Here is a 24,227-nt window from a genome sequence, read left to right as displayed (position 1 = left end):
GAAATTGAAACTGTAATCAGAAATCTTCCAGCAAACAAAAGCCCAGGTCCAGACGGCTTCACAGCTGAATTCTACCAAAAATTTAGAGAAGAGTTAACACCCATCCTACTCAAACTCTTCCAGAAAATTGCAGAGGAAGGTAAACTTCCAAACTCATTCTATGAGGCCACCATCACCCTAATACCAAAACCTGACAAAGATCCCACAAAAAAAGAAAACTACAGGCCAATATCACTGATGAACACAGATGCAAAAATCCTTAACAAAATTCTAGCAATCAGAATCCAACAACACATTAAAAAGATCATACACCATGACCAAGTGGGCTTTATCCCAGGGATGCAAGGATTCTTCAATATCTGCAAATCAATCAATGTTATACACCACATTAACAAATTGAAAAATAAAAGCCATATGATTATCTCAATAGATGCAGAGAAAGCCTTTGACAAAATTCAACATCCATTTATGATAAATACTCTCCAGAAAGCAGGAATAGAAGGAACATACCTCAACATAATAAAAGCTATATATGACAAACCCACAGCAAACATGATCCTCAATGGTGAAAAATTGAAAGCATTTCCTCTAAAGTCAGGAACAAGACAAGGGTGCCCACTTTCACCATTACTATTCAACATAGTTTTGGAAGTTTTGGCCACAGCAATCAGAGCAGAAAAAGAAATAAAAGGAATCCAAATTGGAAAAGAAGAAGTATAACTCTCACTATTTGCAGATGACATGATCCTCTACATAGAAAACCCTAAAGACCACCAGAAAATTACTAGAACTAATCAATGAATATAGTAAAGTTGCAGGATATAAAATCAACACACAGAAATCCCTTGCATTCCTATATACTAATAATGAGAAAACAGAAAGAGAAATTAAGGAAATAATTCCATTCACCATTGCAATGAAAAGAATAAAATATTTAGGAATATATCTACCTAAAGAAACTAAAGACCCATATATAGAAAACTATAAAACACTGGTGAAAGAAATCAAAGAGGACACTAATAGATGGAGAAATATACCATGTTCATGGATTGGAAGAATCAATATAGTGAAAATGAGTATACTACTCAAAGCAATTTATAGATTCAATGCAATCCCCATCAAGCTACCAATGGTATTCTTCACAGAGCCAGAACAAATAATTTCACAATTTGTATGGAAATACAAAAAACCTCGAATAGCCAAAGCTATCTTGAGAAAGAAGAAGGGAACTGGAGGAATCAACCTACCTGACTTCAGGCTCTATTACAAAGCCACAGTTATCAAGAAAGTATGGTACTGGCACAAAGACAGAAATATTGATCAATGGAACAAAATAGAAAGCCCAGAGATAAATCCAAGCACATATGGACACCTTATCTTTGACAAAGGAGGCAAGAATATATAATGGATTAAAGACAATCTCTTTAACAAGTGGTGCTGGGAAAACTGGTCAACCACTTGTAAAAGAATGAAACTAGAACACTTTCTAACACCATACACAAAAATAAACTCAAAATGGATTAAAGATCTCAACCTAAGACCAGAAACTATAAAACTCCTAGAGGAGAACATAGGCAAAACACTCTCCAACATACATCACAGCAGGATCCTCTATGACCCACCTCCCAGAATATTGGAAATAAAAGCAAAAATAAACAAATGGGACCTAATTAAACTTAAAAGCTTCTGCACAACAAAGGAAACTATTAGCAAGGTGAAAAGGCAGCCTTCACAATGGGAGAAAATAATAGCAAATGAAGCAACTGACAAACAACTAATCTCAAAAATATACAAGCAACTCCTACAGCTCAACTCCAGAAAAATAAATGACCCAATCAAAAAATGGGCCAAAGATCTAAATAGACATTTCTCCAAAGAAATCATACAGATGGCTAACAAACACATGAAAAGATGCTCAACATCACTCATTATCAGAGAAATGCAAATCAAAACCACTATGAGGTACCATTTCACGCCAGTCAGAATGGCTGCGATCCAAAAGTCTACAAGCAATAAATGCTGGAGACGGTGTGGAGAAAAGGGAACTCTCTTACACTGTTGGTAGGAATGCAAACTAGTACAGCCACTATGGAGAACAGTGTGGAGATTCCTTAAAAAACTGGAAATAGAACTGCCTTATGATCCAGCAATCCCACTGCTGGGCATACACACTGAGGAAACCAGAAGGGAAAGAGACACATGTATCCCAATGTTCATTACAGCACTGTTTATAATAGCCAGGACATGGAAGCAACCTAGATGCTCATCAGCAGATGAATGGATAAGAAAGCAGTGGTACATATACACAATGGAATATTACTCAGCCATTAAAAAGAATACATTTGAATCAGTTCTAATGAGGTGGATGAAACTGGAACCTATTATACAGAGTGAAGTAAGCCAGAAAGAAAAACACCAATACAGTATACTAACACGTATATATGAAATATAGACAGATGGTAACAATAGCCCTATGTATGAGACAGCAAAAGAGACACTGATGTATAGATCAGTCTTATGGACTCTGTGGGAGAGGGAGAGGGTGGGGAGATTTTGGAGAATGGCATTGAAACATGTATAATGTCATGTATGAAACAAGTTGCCAGTCCAGGTTTGATGAATGATACTGGATGCTTGGGGCTGGTGCACTGGGACGACCCAGAGGGAGGGTATGGGGGGGTGGGGGAGGGAGGAGGGTTCAGGATGGGGAGCACGGGTATACCTATGGTGGATTCATTTCAATGTTTGGCAAAACTAATACAATATTGTAAAGTTTAAAAATAAAATAATTTTTTTTTAAAAAGTAAAATATGTCACTCTTAATATTTTGATAAAATCTAATCTATTTTTATTTTTATGTTTTGGTTTGCACTTCTTTGTTCTTTCTAAGAAAACTTGGCTACATTAGCATCACAAACAATTTCTCTTAGAAGTTTCATTATTTTAATGTTTATGCTTAGATATATAATCCCTTCTAAGTTAATTTCCTATATGAAAAGTTCTACATTGATTTCTTTACATGAGTATTTTCTGGCATTACTCAATGAAAAGATTTTTCTTTCTTCATTGAATTGTCTCACACCTTTGTTGAAAATCAATTGACTACATCTATGTAGATTGAGACTTACTTTTAAGTTTTTTTAAACAGTTAGATAGTGGCATTTATTGATATCTAGTTTATCCTTATGACTAAGCCATGTTTTTTTGCTTCTTTGTTGACCATCTCAAGTTTTCTATGATGTTTTCTGAATCTAGCTAGTTGGATCTCAAACATCTTCCAACTGCAAGTGAGTTATAGGAATTGTGTAACTTAAACTCCTCATAGGTCATTGTTTAATCTTGTAGAGTTTCATATTATGCCTAAGCATTTTAGTATGCAGCTCATTATGAAAAATTACCCATACTGATATTTCTGAAATTCTTTCTCTAAATTGACCCAACTCCTTGGTATTTTGCGCCACAAAGTATAGCTGCTTTAGCCTCCCAAAACTCATTTCACTGTCCTTAGCTCAGCAGTACTACTGTGCTTTCCTTGGATTCTTTCCATAAAATGGAAATAGTGTTACCTTGAATTTCCCAGGTGGTGCAATGGTCAAAGATCTGCCTGCCAATGCACGAGACATAAGAGACATGGGTTCAATCTCTGGGTCGGGAAGATTCCCTGCAATAGGAAATGGCAACCCACTCCAGTATTCTTGCCTGAAAAATTCCATGGATAGCGGAGCCTGGTGGGCTACAGTCCATGGGGTCTCAAAGAATTGGACATGACTGACTGAGCACACATTGTTTTACCTGCTGAAGTTATTATAGACAAGCTAATGAATAGATAATGATAGCTGCTTAATGAATGTTCAAAAAACTGCTATTAGTATTAGATTTGCAGTATGAAAAATGAGTAGAAAGGAAGGCTTAGTGTTATAGCCCTGCAGCCCTGTAGAGCTCAATTTAAATAATTCTTGCTCCTTAATATCTATCTCTTTCTCCACAGAAGTCAGATAAACACTGGAACAACAAGACTTCTTCTTTTTATTAGCCCATATCACACATACATCAGTTGAGAACCTTATATTTCTCATAATTAGAAATTTAAACAAAAAATCCATGATTTCTTCTCTCTTTACATAGAACAAAACTCTTGAGTTCTTCAGGAAGAGGAATATTCCTGGAAGGAATAGATGTCTAAGGGCAGTTTGACAAGTCTGAGACACACTGTTTTTGCTACTGGATGTGAAAATCATGCTACCCCTTATTAATGTTACAGCACCTTGTAATTACCCTCTCTTAGCCTTCTTTGTGTTCTGGAATTCTTTCTCTCTCCCTTTCTCTCTCTCTCTCCATCATCCTCTCTAAATACTAAGTTATTTTCAGACAGAGGACAGTATAGTGTTTTAAACTTTCTAAGAATAAGGAAATCACCTGAAACAATTGCAAAATATCCACAGGCTCCATGTCAAATATTTCTAATTCAGAGTATCCTGAACAGAACCCAGCAATAGGCATCTTCACATGCATTTCAGAAGGCTCAAGTCTATGTGGTTCAAAAACTACTATTATCATGTTCTATGCCATCCTCATCTTTGTGAAGTCTTCCTTGTCAAAACAATTATCAAGTACCTGGAACATCATCAATATTTAAAATATACTGATTTAATAAATGAATTAGTGGTTGTATAGATGAATGTCACATTGAAAAATGTATTTAAGAGATGAATCTAGCAGATAGAGAAGTGTAGAAAAATAATTTGTGCTCTCTTAGAATGCAGACATAACTAAGACACATAAAACAGGAGAGATAGAGAAAATATTATCTGGCTTATTCTATTAGAAAACTTGAAGGAGAAAAAGGAGACTACATGAAATTTTTTTTTAATGGCATTTACTTAATTCTTCAAAAGAGTCCATCTATATCCAGATTCTATAAGGCTAATAAATGATTAAGGGCTTATTAGCAAGTGAAAACTTGAGTCAAAATAAATTATATATGAAAAAAACATAGTATTCAAACTATATATCTCCTATATGAATCAAGTAAAGTAAATAATTATTTTGATTTATTTTTACAAGTTATATTAATGCCGAGAATCCAAAGGAGTAACTCCCTCAAAGGCATTTATCCCCTGGAGTACCCTAACTCTATAAGACCCAAGGATTTGCTGGAGCTTCTGCCATCAGGAACACAGAGCAGCTAAGACTGCATCTGTCCACTTAACTCTAGCTCAGCTAGAAAGCAGAGCTTTCTTTCATCTTTAAAGGCTAATCTTAGTGCCTAGATTTTCCTCCAGTCAGTTCTGGAAAAATATACTGCATGATGTTCTCACAAATTTCTCCATTTCTCTCCTTGTTTATACTTTGGTGGGATATACAGGATAAAGAAAACTGAGATTGTGCCAGAACTCTGTAAGTGCTTCATTTGTATTATAGCTGTAGGACAACTCTTTTCTTTTAGCAATATCATCTTTCCATCAAACTGTACAAATATACTGGGAATCAAAGAAAGATTCAAAGGCAGAAGGGCTGATGAGAACCATGCAAGTGCAGTGGGTCATAGGATCAGGATCCAGAGAGAAACACAGGGACAGAAACCATATGTGGAAGGCAGAGATCCAGCTGAAGAAAGTACAATCTGAATATGGAGAAAGACTAAAGTTAGAAAAATATTTAAAAATATAAAACAAAAGGGGCTTCCATGGTAACTCAGCTGGCAAATAATTCCCCTGCAATGGAGGAGACTCCAGTTTAATTCCTGGGACAGGAAGATCCCCTGGAGAAGGGATAGGCTACCCACTCCAATATTCTTGAGCTTCCCTGGTGGCTCAGATGGTAAAGAATCTGCCTGCAGTATGGGAGACCTGGGTTCAGTCCTTGGGTTGGGAAGATCCCCTGGAGGAGGGCATGGCAACCCATTCTTGTATTCTTGTCTGGAGAATCCCCATGGACAAAAGAGCCTGGCAGGTTGCAGTCCATGGGGTTGCAAAGAGTTGGACATGACTGAACAACTAAGCACATATGCACACAAAACAAAAATATTCCTAAAATGACTTAAGGTAGGAAAAATAATAAGGAAATGCCTGAAGAGCAGGACTGATATATACTTTAACAAAAAGGGAAAAAATGTATCTGCTGTATTGAAGGTGGAAGAATAAGAGTTAGGAGTAAATGGAAGTGTGAAAAATGCTGCCTGTGTGAGGATCACAGGGAGTAAAGAAGATATTGATCAATTTCCTACTCCAGTGGTGAATAAGCACACAGTACAAAAGAAATATTGAAAATATTAAAAACAGGATTCTGGTTAATTAGAACATACAGTCTTACAGTGGGTAGTTTAGGATATTTGGGATACAATCTCACCTCTGCTTTTAAGTAGCTGTGCAACATAGATCTTCACATTTTACTTTTTGGGAACTCCATTTCTTTATAACATGAAGGGGTTGAACTAGATACTAAGAGCTAACACATCGAATACTAATGTCATTTAGAAACATAGCTGTGAACATTTGGTACTCACAAAAATGTTTTGTTTCTGCTATTATTATTACTGCCATTTCAGATGAAAACCTGAGGCACATTAAAGCAATTTCTACAAGGTCATAAATCTAGTAGGTGACAATCTAGGCAGTCTAGCTCCATAGCCTACACACTTCTGGCCTCACTATGCTTATATTCCAGCAAATGATTCCAGAAGAAACTGATAGAGAAGTAACTGCACACAGTAATCAAATCTCAGAACTACTCAACAAAGCCTTTTAGGAGATAAATATTAACATGGGGTTTTGAAGGACTGATGAACATTAATTGTGATGGTTAAAGAATTGTGAGAAAAGAAAAGCAATTTTTTATTGGTGAAGATAGAAATTTATTATGTGTGATGACTGTAGACTAGCTAAAGAGTGATAAAATGATAAAATCTGATAAAATGACCTGAGATAGTGATTAGAACAGAGAATTCGAGATAATCACAGGGAAATAAGAGAACTAAGAACTTAAGAGGAAAATAAGACCTATAAAGGGATATGATAATTTTATTCCAATAACAAGAAGGCTGTCATTTTTTTTTTTTTAAAGAATGAATTTTCTTGTATCTTCAAAGAACAAATCAAGACCAAAGAGTGGAAGTTTTAAGGAGCCATAGTTCATCTCAGGGTAAGAAGACTGGCCGATTAAGCCATCTAGCAAGAGAACAGTCTGCTTTGTGAGGTAATAGACTCCTTATAACTGGAACTTGACTACTGTGATTGGACAACTCATATTTATGTTAAAGGTTTATAGACTTAGGTGCAGATTAGGAAAGAAGATTCCTGTTCAGTTGCTCAGTCGTGTCTGACTCTTTGTGACCCCATGAACTGCAGCACACCAGGCCTCCCTGTCCATGACCAACTGCCGGAGTCCACCCAAACCCATGTCCATTGAGTCGGTGATGCCATCCAACCATCTCATCCTCTGTTGTCCCTTTCTCCTCCTGCCCTCAATCTTTCCCAGCATCAGGGTCTTTTCAAGTGAGTCACTAGTGTAAAGGTTTTAGAATTATGTTATTTCTGAATCAAATCACAGGTCTCCCACAGAAAATTGTGAGGCTTTTTCTGAGAACATTATGGAGGCATCAGAGATAGAGGAAGTGGTCAAGAGAGTGAAAGTGTCAGCCCAAGAATGGGCATGCTCTGAGCATGACTTGAGCTTTAGCTAGATTCTTAATCCCAAATTACCATGCACTCATGACAAGAGAAACCCCAATATATGAGATCATTCTAAGCCCATCTCAAAGATTTCACAACTAATCATGAGCAAATAAATCTCAACACTTTGGTATATGTAAGCAAGCGGTATTTATCTCAAGTATATGAGGGACTAGAGAGATGACTTTTCAATTGTTTTTTCTAGTTCATACTTTCATAAAATTACTTTGAAGATAGGTGATTTCCAGGACTGTCACTCTCATGTAGGTTAAGCAAATGGTTTAATCTTTTTGAAATTCAGTTTCCATAAACTCACAGGTTTAGATGAGATGACTTTAAGATCACCTCTTGATTTAACACATCATGTATGAAGCTTGTATGCCGATAAGAAGACAGAGAAATGGAAACAACTTCCAAAAATGAAAATAATGTCTTCAGATATTATTGAATTGGGGGTTTTCTTATCCCACTACTCCTCAAGCCTACTGCTTTCCCCTCACCCCTTGATCAATGTGCTTAACTTGTTTATTACTCATTTTATCAGATTAGTATTGTCAACTTTGTACAGAAACACAGACATGGTCTATTCCGGGGCATTCACTTTTGTCAAATTCATTCTGTTGCCTGTTGCAGAGTGTCTGAGTCTGATTTGCAGTGACCAATGAAAAGACAGAACCAGAGCATGATCACCGAGTTCATCCTTATAGGCTTCTCAAACCTAGGGGATCTGCAGATCCTTCTCTTCTTTATCTTCCTCCTGGTCTACCTGACCACTCTGACGGCCAATTACACCATCATGACAGTCATTCATCTGGATCGGGCTTTGCACACCCCTATGTACTTCTTTCTCTTTGTCCTCTCCTGTTCTGAAACGTGCTACACCTTGGTCATTGTACCAAAAATGCTGACCAACCTGCTTTCCACAGCTCCAACTATTTCATTATCTGGGTGTGTGGCCCAGCTCTATTTCTTTGTGGGCTTGGCTTGTACCAACTGTTTCCTAATTGCTGTAATGGGCTATGATCGCTATGTTGCCATCTGCAACCCTCTCAACTACACACTCATTGTCAGCAGAGCCACCTGCACACAGCTGGTTTTAGCCTCAAGCTTCTGTGGTTTCCTGATCTCTGTGGTTGTCAACGTCCTGGTGTTTAGTGTACCCTTCTGTTCCTCCAATCGGATCAACCACTTCTTCTGTGACATTTCCCCTGTCATAAAACTGGGCTGCACAGACACCAACCTGAAGGAGATGGTTATCTTCTTCCTCAGCATTCTGGTGTTGCTGGTTCCCTTAGTGCTTATCTTCATCTCCTATGTCTTCATTGTTTCCACCATCCTCAAGATTTCCTCAGTAGAGGGGCAGCGTAAGACCTTCGCCACCTGTGCCTCCCACCTCACAGTGGTCATTGTCCACTATGGTTGTGCTTCCTTTATCTACTTGAGGCCCACATCCCTGTACTCCTCAGATAAGGATCGGCTTGTGGCAGTGACCTATACAGTGATTACCCCACTACTTAACCCTCTTGTCTATACACTAAGAAACAAAGAAGTAAAGACAGCTCTGAAAAAGGTTCTCAGTAGGTACTTGCTTTCCAAAACTGTATGAGTTGCTAGGTAAGGAAAATTATATTCATGAAAGTATCCAGGATAAGATGCCAATAAACATAGTTTTTATTTTAAAAAGAAAACAAGGAAGAAGGTAGTGTTATTTTTATTGGAAAGACCTTTCTGTTTGCCCTCTATTCACTGTAGAGGTTGTACCATTTGGTCTCCAGAAAGTTATGTGAATGTGGCAACTTTCAAAGACTCAATCTATGTTATTATTGAACATTTAAAATGTCAGTTTTCTCATAAATACTATAAATACTGCATTATTTTTCTGAGAATGCCCAGTCTGTTAATATTCTTCCTACATGGAAGGAAACAATAGAGAATGTTGTTAAAGTGTCTGAATGCTTCAGTATATTTTTTGAGGTAAAAGCAATTTTACAATAAAAAATTATAGACAAAGAGAATAATTCATTTATGGATAGATGAGGAGAGATCAAAGTTCCATGAGGCTGATGGTAAAGCAGAAAACATGGATTTGGGAATCATAAAGACCGAGGTTTGAATATTGATTTGAATCATTGTCCAGCCAAATGCCATGGGTCAGACTTGACTTCTCTCATGGTCAGTTATTCCCTATGTAACATGACATCTTTAATGCCTTCTCATTTGGACATGGTAAGAACTAAAGGAGTTAATAGATCCAAAACAATTTGGTGCTCTTCTGAAAGGAAGCATTAAAAATTGCTAGTTTATTCCCACATCCCTTCATTTTCCTTTCTTTATTCCATAAACTAGGATTGCAATAATGTCAGTTGCAGTGTGAAATTGAGTTGACCATCCAAGAGTTCTGTGAATCTGCCAATATGAGCAAAGTATTAAAATAGGTATTGTAGGAAAAGAGTAATAAACTACAGTTCCCTCTTTCTTTCATGCTTTGCTATAAGAAATAACCAAACGGTAATCACCTATATAAGTGGATTACACTTATTTGCATGATTATTTTTTGTGGGTTTTGTTAAAGATGTGTCTCAATAAAGCAACATAATTTTATATGAACCTAATTTCTTAAGTGTGCATTTCTCAGCCTTCCAATTGAGCAACATGTAATAGGAGATTTTACTTGGTTATGTGGAGGGGGATAAAAGTTGAAGTGTCACATAACATAGATCTAAAAATAAGTTTCCTGTGTGAGCACGTACCTATAACTTAAATTCTATAAAATGTAAATAAATAAAACATTATTTACATAAGAATTAAATCAGGAAATGCCTTATGGTATATACAGCTTGTCTTTTTATGACTGGCATATTTCACTTAAGGAAGGGAGAGTTGTTATTTAATGGTTACTGTTTCAGATTTGAAAAATGGAAGCGTCCTGGAGATCTGTTTTATAACAATGTGAGTATAGTTCATACTACTGAACTACACACATAAAAGTGGATAAGACAGAAAATTTTATGGTATGTCTCTCTTACAATAAAAATAGGTCTTGTTATGTGTCAGCAGGTTATGTTATGGTTTGCTGTTCTGAGTTGGGTTCAACATGGTAACTCTGCTTCAAGTTTCACATTCATTGGATTTGACCATTTTGGATAGGTTGGAATTTGATTTGCATTAGTTATTTTCATTCCAGATACCAGGTCTAAAAGGACTGGGAGAGTTCATCTAATGCTGGTAGCAGAAAACCTGCAATGCATTTTTAAAATTAATTTATTTATTTTAATTGGAGGCCAATTACCTTACAATATTGTAGTGGTTTTTGACATACATTGACATGAATCAGCCATGGGTGTACATGTGTTCCCCATCCTGAACTCCCCTCCCACCTACCTCCCAATCCTATCCCTCAGGGTCATCCCAGTGCACCAGCCCTGAGCACCCTGTCTCATGCATCCAACCTGGCCTGGTGATCTGTTTCACATATGGTAATATACATGTTTCAATGCTATTCTCTCAAATCATCCCACCCTCACCTTCTCCCACAGAGTCCAGAAGTCTGTTCTTTACTTCTGTCTCTTTTGCTGTCTCACATATAGGGACATTGTTACCATCATTCTAAATTCCATATATATGCATTAATATACTGTATTGGTGTTTTTCTTTCTGACTCACTTCACTCTGTATAATAGGCTCCAGTTTCATCTACCTCATTAGAACTGACTCAAATGCATTCTTTTTAATAGCTTAGTAATATTCTGTTGTGTATGTGTACCACTGCTTTCTTATCCATTCATCTGCTGATGGACATCTAGGTTGCTTCCATGTCCTAGCTATTGTAAACAGTGCTGCAATGAACATTGGGGTACACGTGTCTCTTTCAATTCTGCTTTTCTCAGTGTGTATGCCCAGCAGTGGGATTGCTGGGTCATATGGCAGTTCTACTGTCAATTCTTTAAGGACTCTCCACACTATTCCATAGTGGCTGTACTATTTTACATTCCCACCAACAGTGTAAGAAGATTCCCTTTTCTCTGCATCCTCTCCAGCATTTATTGAAAAAACCTGCAATTCATTTTTTGACCAAGTGGCTCAGATGGTAAAGAATCTCTCTGCAGGAGACCTGGGTTCAATTCTTGGGTCTGGAAGATCCCCTGGAAAAGGGAAAGGCTACCACTTCAGTATTCTCACCTGGGTAATTCCATGGACAGAGGGGCCTGGTCAGCTACAGTCCATGGTGTCTCAAAGAGTCAGACACAACTGAATGGCTAACAATACTTTGAAACTGGCAAACTATCCCTCTGCCTGTATTTCATTGGCTAACATAAATCCTAGTCAGTTCAGTTCAGTTGCTCAGTCATGTCTGACTCTGTGCAACCCCATGGACTGCAGCACGCCAGACAGGGAAGCACGCCATCATCAATTCCCAGAGCTTCCTCAAACTCATGTCCATCAGGTCGGTGATGCCATTCAACCATCTCATCCTCTGTCATCCCCTTCTCCCGCCTTCAATCTTTCCCAGCATCAGGGTCTTTTCTAATGAGTCAATGCTTCACATCAGATGGCCAAAGTACTGGAGCTTCAGCTTCAACATCAGTCCTTCCAATGAACATTCAGGACTGATCTCCTTTAGGATGGACTGGTTGGATCTCCTTGCAGTCCAAGGAACTCTCAAGAGTCTTCTCCAACACCACAGATCAAAAGCATCAATTCTTCAGCTCTCAGCTATTTTTATGATCCAAATCTCACATAAATACCTGACTACTGAAAAAAAAAAAACCACTGCTTTGACTAGATGGACCTTTGCTGGCAAAGTAAAGTCTCTGCTTTTTGATATGCTGTCTAGGTTGGTCATAGCTTTTCTTCCAAGGAGCAAGTGTCTTTTAATATCATGGCTTCAGTCACCATCTGCAATGATTTTGGAGCCTAAGAAAAGAAAGTCTGTCACTGTTTCCATTGTTTCCCCATTTATTTGCCATGAAGTGATGGGACCAGATGCCATGATCTTCATTTCTTGAATGTTGAGTTTTAAGCCAGCTTTTCACTCTCCTCTTTTACTTTCATCAAGAGGCTCTTTAGTTCCTCTTCACTTTCTACCATAAGCGTGGTGTCATCTGCCTATCTGACGTTATTAATATTTCTCCAGGCAGTCTTGATTCCAACTACGCTTCATCCAGCCTCGCATTTTGCATGATGTACTCTGCATATAAGTTGAATAAGCAGGGCCACAATATACAACCTTGATATACTCCTTTCAAAATTTGGAACCAATCCATTGTTCCATGTCCGGTTCAAACGGTTGCTTCTTGACCTGCATACAGATTTCTCAGGAGGCAGATAAGGTGGTCTGGTATTCCCAACTGTTTAAGAATTTTCTACAGTTTGTTGTGATCCACACAGTCAAAGGCTTTGGTGTATCAATAAAACAGTTGATGTTTCTCTGGAACGCTCTTGCTTTTCTGATGATCCAGTGGATGTTGGCAATTTGATCTCTGGTTCCTCTGCCTTTTCTAAATTCAGCTTGAACATGTGGAAGTACTTGTTTCACATACTGTTGGAGCCTCACTTGAAGGATTTTGAGCATTACTTTGCTAGCATGTGAGATGAGTGCAGTTGTGTTGTAGTTTGAACATTCTTTGGAACTACCTTTCTTTGGGATTGGAATGAAAACTGACCTTTTCCAGTCCTGTGGCCACTGCTGAGTTTTCCAAATTTGCTGGCATATTCAGTGCAACACTTTCACAGCATCACTTTTAGGATTTGAAGTAGCTCAACTGGAATTTCGTCACCTCCACTAGCTTTGTTAATAATGATGCTTCCTAAAGGCCCACTTGACTGTGCATTCCAGGATGTCTGGCTCTAGGTGAATGATCACACCACCATGGTTATCTGAGTCATTAAGATCTTTTTTGTGTGTAGTTTTTCTGTGTATTCTTGCCACCTCTTCTTAATCTCTTCTGCTTCTTTTAGGTGCATACCATTTCTGTCCTTTAGGTAGTTCGATCTTTGCATGAAATGTTCCCTTGATATCTCTAATTTTCTTGAAGAGATCTCTGGTCTTTCCCATTCTATTGTTTTCCTCATTGCTCTGCATTGATCACTGAGGTAGTCATCTTTATCTCTCCTTGTTATTCTTTGGAACTCTGCATTCAGGTGGATATATCTTTCCTTTTCTTCTTTGCCTCTAGCTTCTCTTCTTTTCTCAGGTATTGTCTCCTCGGACAACCATTTTGCCTTTTTGTACTTCTTTTTCTTGGCATTAAATCCCAAAACCAAGCCCAAAATTCTGTGGTTGAGAATTATACTCTGCATCTAAAAGCAGCAACTGCAAAGTCACAGAGCAGAAGATTTAGAAAGGGAAAAAGAGCTCTTGCTGAAAATTTAATCTACAACAATGAACTGCTACTGCTGCTGCTGCTAAGTCGCTTCAGTTGTGTCCGACTCTGTGCGACCCCATGGACTGCAGCCTACCAGGCTTCTCCATCCATGGGATTCTCCAGGCAAGAACACTGGAGTGGGTTGCCATTTCCTTCTGCAATGCATGAAAGTGGAAAGTGAAAGTGAAGTCGCTCAGTCATGTCTGACTCTTAGCAACCCCATGGACTGCAGCCTAACAGGCTCCTCCATCCATGGGATTTTCTGGGCAAAAGTACTGAAGAGGGGTGCCATTGCCTTCTCCCACAACAATGAACTATGACTCAGCAATTACACTGCTTGTGTAGACTAGATTAAAAAGAGTCATATGTTGCTAAACCTGCTGGGGTTGGGTAGTATCAGTTTTCTGACTTTATTCCTATCTCAATATGTTTTTAAATGAAGATCTAACTTTCCTTCAAATGTGGTGAGGACGACATATCAAGAAGCAATTGCCATTGGAAAGATAGTTAACTGCACACAATTCCCAAGAGAAGATGGGACATGCCAAGCTTAGGACAAGAGAACAGTGTAAGATCCTGAAAAAGCAGACAAGTAAGCTTCCCAGATGGCTCAGTGGGTAAAGAATCCAGCTGCAATGCAGGAGACACAGGTTCTATCCCTGGATCAGGCAGATGCCTTAGAGAAGGAAATGGCAACCCACTCTAGTATTCTAGCCTGGAAAATCCCATGGACAGAGGAGCCTGAGAGACTACAGTCAAAGAGATTCACAAAGAGCACATTAACTCTTTAGGGGCTATGGGCTCTGGATTGATTAGTTTGCATGTGAAAGACTTGCTCTAAAGAAAGTCCTTTGTTATCTCCAGGAATTGGAAAATTCTAACCCTACTTAGGAAGAGCAGTCCCTCCTTGATAACTGAGGCTCCAAAAGGCGATCAAGGCTGATCAAAGGAGTCAAAACATCTGACACAGAACCTAGAAAATATAGTTAATATGCAGTATTATGTTAGTATTCTAAGTCTTTTGCCTTTGCATATAAACTTTACAGTCAGTCTTGATATTCCACAAAACAACTTGCTGGAATTTTGACTGGGATTGTATTAAATCTACAGATCAGTCTGAGAAGAACTGATGTCTTAACAAAATTCAGTCTTCCTATCCACATAGACTATTTCTCCATGTATTGAGATTGTCAACTACAAATTGGCACTTGCCAAGAGCATTGCCAGCACCTGAACAACAAGGGCATTTGCCAAGTGAGGCACTCTGTTCTTCAGGGAATCTTGTGGAACATGTCTTTAGCTATTTTTAGGAACTGATTTCATGATCCCAATCTTTACATCTCTTGATATCTACTGCTACTGCTAAGTCACTTCAGTCATCCCTGACTCTGTGCGACCCCATAGAAGACAGCCCGTCAGGCTCCCCCGTCCCTGGGATTCTCCAGGCAAGAACACTCGAGTGGGTTGCCATTTCCTTCTCCAATGCATGAAAGTGAAAAGTAAAAGTGAAGTTGCTCTGTCGTGTCTGACCCTCAGCGACCCCATGGACTGCAGCCTTCCAGGCTCCTCTGTCCATGGGATTTTCCAGGCAAGAGTACTGGAGTGGGGTGCCATTGCCTTCTCTTGATATTTAGAAAAGCACTAAATCCCTTCATCGGCTCCTCATGACTAGCAGAAAATCTCTTGTAAAATAAGTGCTTAATTGCGTTGAACTGCCCTGAACTACCCTTCCCCAAAAGCATATATTGATCTTCTCCCACTGCATTTTTGGAGCAATCTCTTAGAACAAACTGAGGTGCTGTCTCCAGGGCTGCAGTCCTCATTTTGCACCAAATAAAACTTAACTCACAACTCTCAAGTTGTGCATCTTTTTTTAGTTGACAAGATCTTTAATATCTTTCACTAGTATTTTATAATTTTCCTCATAAAGGTCTTGTACATATTTTGTAATTTATCCTTAAGCATCTCTCTTTTTTGCTGCTAATATAAATGATTTGTATTTTTAATTTCAAATTCCAATTGCCTATTGCTGATATATAGAGGAAAGTGAACTTTAGTATAGCAATGTTGCTATAATCTTGCCTTTTTAGTTTCAGGAGGGTTTTATGTTTTTGTTTTTGGTTTGTTGTGGGGTTTTTTGACTGCTTGTTTTTCCCTATTCTTGAGAGTTTCTTTGTAGACCATCATGTCATCTATGTACTCTTGTACATCTAAGTACTCTTGTACATCTAAGTACATCTAAGTACTCTTGCCTGGGAAATCTCACGGACGGAGGAGCCTGGTGGGCTGCAATCCACGGAGTTGCTAAGAGTCGGACACGACTGAGCGACTTCACTTTCACTTTTCACTTTCATGCCTTGGAGAAGGAAATGGCAACCCACTCCAGTGTTCTTGCCTTGAGAATCCCAGGGATGGGGGAGCCTGGGGGGCTGCCATCTACGGGGTCGCACAGGTTCGGACACGACTGAAGTGACTTAGCAGCAGCAGCAGCAGCAGCATGTCTTCTATGAAGAGAGACACTTTCATTTCTTCTTTTTTTTTTTTTTTAATTTTATTTTTTCCTTCTGTTTTTATTTTTATAATTTCTATATTGCTGTTTTCCAGAAGCTGAATCTGGGTTTGTATCTGACAGATTCTTAGAGGCACTACCAATTTAGACGCTCTATACGTTAGATCCAGACCTGAGGTTTCTTGAGTTAAGTGATGATGTGATTTTGAGATGCAAATCAACATGAGGGCCTACCAATTACAACCTCTCATAAGTGAATCTATTTTCACCACCCCGACCATATCTCCTGTCAGCCTTGAGACAACTCCCATCAGAACCTTCCACACTGAGCTAAAAGATGGGCTTAATTCTGTTTTATGTTTATCTTATGTCCTCTCTCAGAGTCCCAGCTTAAAGTAGATCTACTGTTTGACTCCCTATTTTGGTGGGTCTTGAACCTTAATTTCTGTCTGCCTCATTCTGTGATTCCCTCATATCACTAGCTGGATTTGTAATTCCATCCAGATAAATAAATATCCTCCATGTAAAAGACATTTTTAGTACTTCATTTCTCTCAGGATTCTTTCTTTCTCTCAGATTATGACCTGGAAGTTCCTACAATGCTTTCAGCTGATAAATATGCATTAAGGAAAATTTTTAAATATTCCCCAGCAATTTCAGTTGTTTCAGAAAGAGTATTTGTTTAAATAACCAGAGTAGTCAATAGAAGAAATAGAAATTCTCAGCAATTCTCTTTAGTCTTTTTTCATTGAATATCTTAGGTTTAGTCATTCAGTAGTTTCTACTTAGCTTTCTTATTATCAGTATTTTTATTCATAACTCATTAGTCAAATCTTAGCCCTGGTTATGTTTAAGAAAATCTTCACTGTGAGGTGCTCATCTTTATAGCTTTGCTGTCTCTTCACTGACACATGCTTCAGTTCAGTCGCTCAGTCATGTCCGACTCTTTGCAACCTCATGAATTGCAGCACGCCAGGCCTCCCTGTCCATCACCAACTCCCGGAGTTCACTCAAACTCACATCCATCTAGTCGGTGATGCCATCCAGCCATCTCATCCTCTGTCGTCCCCTTCTCCTCCCGCCCCCAATCCCTCCCAGCATCCGAGTCTTTTCCAATGAGTCAACTCCTTGCATGATGTGGCCAGAGTACTGGAGTTTCAGCTTTAGCATCATTCCTTCCAAAGAACACCCAGGACCGATCTCCTTTAGAATGGACTGGTTGGATCTCCTTGCAGTCCAAGGGACTCTCAAGAGTCTTCTCCAACACCACAGTTCAAAAGCATCAATTCTTTGGTGCTCAGCTTTCTTCATAGTCCAAATTGAAGAAAGTAGGGAAAACCACTAGACCATTCAGGTATGACCTAAATCAAATCCCTTATGATTATACAGTGGAAGTGAGAAATAGATTTAAGGGACTAGATCTGATAGATAGAGTGCCTGATGAACTATGGACGGAGGTTCGTGACATTGTACAGGAGACAGGTTTCAAGACCATCCCCATGGAAAAGAAATGCAAAAAGGCAAAATGGCTGTCTGGGGAGGCCTTACAAATAGCTGTGAAAAGAAGAGAAGTGAAAAGCAAAGGAGAAAAGGAAAGATATACCCATCTGAATGCAGAGTTCCAAAGAATAGCAAGGAGAGATAAGAAAGCCTTCCTCAGCGATCAGTGCAAAGAAGTAGAGGAAAACAGCAGAATGGGAAAGACTAGAGATCTCTTCAAGAAAATTAGAGATACCAAGGGAACATTTCATGCAAAGATGGGCTCGATAAAGGACAGAAATGGTATGGACACATGCTTCAGTATGCCTCTTATTACACACAGTTTTGCTACCCTGCTACGTCAGATGGATTCATGTAATTTATTTATCTTTGTATCACTTTAATATCTAACCATGCTTTCCAAAGCACAGCACTCAATGAATGGTCACTGAATAAAAGTCATTCCCTTATAATAATTCTTTTAAGGGAAATAATAAATCCAGTTGTTTGACTTTTTATTCAGTATATGCCTTTTCCAGTAGTCATGTGCAATCTGACATTTGGACCATAAATAAGAATTGATGTTTTTGAATTGTAGTGCTGGAGAAGACTCTTGAGAGTTCCTTAGACAGCAAGAAGATCAAACCAGTGAATCCTAAATAAATCAATACTGAATATTCATTGGAAACACTGATGCTGAAGCTGAAGCTCCAATACTTTGGTCACCTGATGCAAAGAGCCAACTCATTGGAAAAGCCCATGGTGTTGGGAAAGATTGAGGGCAGGAGGAGAAGGGGATGACAGAGGATAAGATGGTTGGATGGCATAACTGATTCGATGGACATGCATTTGAGCAAACTCCAGAGGACAGTGAAGGACAGGGAAGCTTGGCATCCTGCACTCTGTGGGGTTGCAAAGAATCAGACATGATTTAGTGACTGAATAACAAATTGGGTATAGAAGCAAGACACAGCTTACCAGTGTAATCCCCCAAAGTGTCAAACATAGCTACATTCACCAACCCCTGCCTCCATGTCTTATGCTTTATCAAATCAACCTTCAAGTAAATCTGCAGGTTGGTGAACTCGATTTCTCTGGCATATCAGTGTTTTGTAATTTTTCTTTTTTTTTAATTAAGAAATAACTTTATTAAAACACAAAGTGAAATACTGTAGATAGGTATTATTATTTTCAGAAATATTTTGAAAACATGTTCAGAACTAGTTTGTTTTTTATTGTTATTATTTTTAATGCATTTATTTATTTATTTGATATAAATTTATTTATTTTAATTGGAGGTTAATTCCCCTTATGCCAAAAGAATTCTTATTTACAGTTTTCATGCTTTACCCACATAGAGTTTTTTTAAATCTATATTATTCTCTTCTGATATTAGATAAGATGTTCTTGTCCAAGTTTAGTCATTTATCTTTTGCTTTAGCTCTCCTCGTCTCAGAGGCCCCCAGTTCTTAGAATCCCAGAAGGCTATAAATACTCTCCAACCTAATTACAGACTCTGAATTGACATATGAATAGAGACTGGGCTAATTTCAGCTTCTTATTTAAGACTTAAAAAGGTTAAAACATCTACATGTCCAAATAAACCCATTATTAAATATTTCAGCACATTTTTTCCCAATCTTTTACTCCTTTAGGACAGATGACATTACTTTTACAAGTAAACTTCTACTGCCGCCTCTTTCCATGTTCAAAAGACCTACAGGACTGTGAGTCCTCAAAATTAGTCATATGTCAACTTCCTTGATCATTTGAATATAAGTGGGTAAGTGTAATCTCTCTATCAGTTACTACCTGAAGAAGAAACTGTTTTCCACCAAGGATTTCAGATTGAATGCATTTGCATCATAGTTTTTAGTATTATGAAAAAGATTCTATACCAGAGTCAATTTTTCTAACAAAAATATATGCTATTTTTCTTAAAATAAGATTTTTACTCCTATTGAGTCTGCATATACACATAAATGGAAACATATATACACATACCATGCCATATATGAAATTTAAAAACTGAGAAATCAAGCAATAAAAGTAACTAGGGGGCAAGAAAGCTCATCATCATAGGTTTATTTAAAAAAAATAATTTGGGGAATAATAAAAATATTATGAATAATATGGATTATAGTAAAAGAGCAAAGAATACATTCTAGATAAAAATCATAGTAGATAAGAAAACTAAAGAAGAATTAAAGGAGAAGCTAGGGAGAATTTAAGAATGCCATTATTTGTTATTATGTTTTGTTTAGAGTCTGTTATATGTTCCAAACTGTGGTGGAGGCAGCAGATCATTTGGGATATATTGTTATGGGTCTCTTTCCCCAAAGAAACAATCTACAGAGGGATATGATATAGATAAATGGATGATAGTTAGATAGATAGGTAGAAAATAAGAGGTATAAATTAATTCTAAAAATACAAAAGATGGTATCTAACCCATACTCCATACCAGTATGATTTTAAGATCTCTAAGTGTTATGAAGAGAATGAGCATTTTTATGGATGCTAGTAGCCAGAGAAGATGTACTGAAAAACAGGGATTTGGATATAGAAAACAACAATTTATATAAGTATGTGAAACAGCATGAGAGAAAATATAAAAGCAGTACTACGATTGGGGCCAAGAGTGAAGGCTTCTTTAAATATAACTAAATTCTTATTTGAATCACTGAAAGAGAAGCTCATGATTTAGCAGGAAATTGAAAGAAGTTTGATTCACAAAACTGTGATAAAATTAAGCAACGTCTTCTTGTTTTTTCCAATCTTTGAATCTTTGAATGTATTTACCATATCTTTGGAGAAGGCAATGGCACCCCACTCCAGTACTTTTGCCTGGAAAATCCCATGGACAGAGGAGCCTGGTAGGCTGCAGTCCATGGGGTCGCTAAGAGTCGGACACGACTGAGCGACTTCGCTTTCACTTTTCACTTTCATGCATTGGAGGAGGAAATGGCAACCCACTCCAGTGTTCTCGCCTGGAGAATCCCAGGGACCGCAGGGCCTGGTGGGCTGCTGCCTATGGGGTTGCACAGAGTCAGACACGACTGAAGCGACTTAGCAGCAGCAGCACCATATCTTTGACTTAGCAATTTTCTTATTCCCTTTGTTCTTTTTTTTTTTATGCTCCTAATCTAAGGCATAGAAATAATAAATTTCAAGTATAAAATTTTATAATTTAAGAACATTAGGTAATTAAAATTGGACTATTCTAGAAAATTCAGAAATGGGAAAATGAGTTTTACTTGAACAATCAGCTTGAGATCATGCTTTAGTCTCTTGAAAAAAGTGTGGGGCAGATACTCTTCCAGCAAGGTAAAGAATAGATGACATAAAATGTGATAGGAAGGAAGTGGTTTAAATGTTAGAAGACACACAGTGATATATGTCAATTATATCTTAATAAAACTGGGAAAAAGAATTTTGAAAATACATAAAAAGTAAATATAAGGAAATAAAACTACCCATGATTGTCCTACCTCTAGAAATAACAGGCAATATTTTATTTCCTTCCAAAATTAATCTCAATATGCCTATGTGTATTTTATATATATGTATGGGAGATGGTATAGAAATAAAATGTGATTCTACTTTAAAATACAAGTTAGAAAACTTGGATTCTGGTATTGACTCTATTCTTTCAGCATACTATTTATTATTTTTATATTCTGTTGAGGTCAAAAAAATTTTAACCCATGATAAACTAGAAACTATACTACATTCTAAGAATTCAGCTATTAATAAAAAATATTGCCCCCGCCTATAAAAAATTTATAATCTAGAGAGAGCCAAACATATAAGGAGATGAGCTCAACTCCTTACATTGAATGCAGAGATAAAAATGTTCACAGGTCACTGCTCAGGAGAGGGTGTTTAGTGCCCCTGCATTAGCTGCAGAAGGGAGACAAAACACTTGTGCTATCAACTGGGTTGTGAAGGACAAACTGATGTAGCTTACATAAAACCTCTTGTTTTCTGCCATGTCTGATGCAAAGGAAAAGGGTTACGTTAGCAGGACTGTGGAGCTATCTAACTGAAGGAACCATGGCAGGATGAATAGTGAATGTACCCAGTGTGTCACATCAAACAACTCTCTGTATTTTATAGCCATTAAAGTAGCTAACAAGCTTGATGATGTTGAGTGCTGCAGGTAGTAAGTCTGATTTCTCCTGAATTTTTGAACCAGACTCTCAAAATTGAAAATGACTAGGGCTCTGGATGACTTAGACTACAAGATAATGTGAAATCCCTGAGATGGTGTCTTCTCTTTTCCTTCACCTAACACTTTTTGGCTATTGAAGATTCAAGGTGCATTCCTGTTGCTCCCTTCCTTCCCTCCATTATCCTGGCCTCAGTCTTCCTACTGACTCTATACATTGTCTATGCTAGTTTGATTATGATGGATACTGAGCATTAAAGTAGCTGCATTGGTAGAAAAATGAAAACAAATATTGATAGAGAATAAAAAATAGATTAAGATTTTTGAGTATGGAAAATTCAGAACAGAAATATTTTCAAAATTGTAACAGGGATAGTGCAGTATCAAGAATAGGAGATAATGGAAACCAAAGGACACATGTAAACAATGCAAATGACATAAGCCCATGGATGAGGGTATCCACCAAAGTTGCCTTTGTCATCTCAAAAGCCCAGAGTACCGTAGTGCCTAACAAGCTAGAAATAAAGATGAAATTAAAATGGATTTTTGTGCAAGGGGTGATGCGATCCACTCCTTGGGCTCTGGGACAACTTATCTGGCCTGTGGGGAGAAGTGACCCCAGCAGATGTGATACACTGCAATACAGAATGTGTGATACCTGCGTGGGCTTGTATGTCCTGAGCCCTAAATTGAGGCACTGAGAAAGCTAACATGTGCCACTTCCAGCTATGAGAGACACTCTGGAGTACTACTAGTCCAGACTGGTATGTGAACTAAAATATAGGATTTCCATTTTTTATGTATTGGAGGTGAAAAAAAGATAAATTATTTTAAATCAGGTCTCAAAAAAAATAAATAAATAAATAAAATGGATTTTTGTTATTTTATTACAAAATAGATATTGATCATATTTTGCAATAAAATTGTTTACACATGATAACAACATCTCCCTAAATGAAAGCACTTATTATTAAATTACACTATATAAAATTAAGTGAAGGAAATGTTTAGTAAGTCCTGAATTTTTTTTTTTTTTTGCTTTCAACAGGCAATTACAACTGCTTTCTTTCATGTTTTAACTGAACTATGAACTGGTAGAAAATTTTCAAGGGTGGATACGGAGAAAGAGTTGAAGAGATGGTACATTTCCAGAGGCAAATCTGCCACCACAAAGTGACTGATCAGTCTCTAAAAACAAAAGTGCCATAAATAGCCTCATTCATAAGGGAATATTAGAAATGAGTTTACTAATCACAGAATGAGAAATGCCCCTTTTTCTTTAATCACCACTCCTATCCCAACTCCTCTAACATGCCTTCTGACATATCAAATGATGACTTGGATTATCTGACTGTTCTCAAACAAGAATTGTTGCTGAACTTTAAAAAAATATTAATCCTTAAGCTTGCTTTTATTATTGTAGCTGCTCACTGGTTGTATTTGGTCACTGACTTGTGTTTTCCCTACCTGCCCCCACCCCAACAGGCCATCTACTGTGACTGCCAGTTATCAGAGGACAGGCATACCAAGCTACCAATAATCTTCTGAGCAAACAGATGTTATAATTGGCATGCTGAATTCAGAAATGTGAATGCTTCTAAAGCAATTGTTTTAAAATAATAGCATTATTTTTGGAAGTAGCAAGTTTTTCTTGTGTTTGGATAGTAGCTAAAAAGAGATGGAAATATTCTAGCCTACATAAAAGTGAAGTATATTTAGGATCATCAAATTTTAAAAGCTTATTGTTAAATATTTAGAAAATATATCAGAAAGCAAACACAATCAGTTCTAATCTTATTATAAATATGACTTTGTGTCTTGCTTTTCCTCTTATTATACTAGGAGAATTTTCTAATGTTCTTATATACTCTTTGGCAATATCACATGGTTGCCTCTTTCAATCTTTGTATATTTCTATAATATAGCTAATCATTCTCCTATTTTGGAGGATAATATTTTTAAATCATCAAAAGGAATATGATAAAAAGGTTGAGAGAGAGATCTTTCAATACTCTAGGTCTGAAAATATAATT

The 24,227-nt window shown here is 37.6% G+C and overlaps 1 protein-coding gene across 1 annotated transcript; it reads left to right on the top strand.

Annotated features, from left to right (window-relative positions):
* The first annotated feature begins 8,343 nt into the window (after positions 1-8,343).
* LOC147376775 (olfactory receptor 10T2-like) lies at positions 8,344-9,276 on the top strand. Its single transcript, XM_086394102.1, has one exon. The coding sequence runs from the start codon at positions 8,353-8,355 to the stop codon at positions 9,274-9,276; it is 924 nt and encodes a 307-aa protein (XP_086250228.1). The 5' UTR covers positions 8,344-8,352.
* The last annotated feature ends 14,951 nt before the right edge of the window (positions 9,277-24,227 follow it).

Source organism: Bos grunniens, chromosome 3, assembly GCF_055505025.1.
Source record: "Bos grunniens cultivar Pamir isolate PY7600 chromosome 3, Bosgru_T2T1.0, whole genome shotgun sequence".
In the NCBI taxonomy this organism is placed as follows: Eukaryota; Metazoa; Chordata; class Mammalia; order Artiodactyla; family Bovidae; genus Bos; species Bos grunniens.
This window is presented reverse-complemented; position numbering and strand designations above follow the sequence as displayed.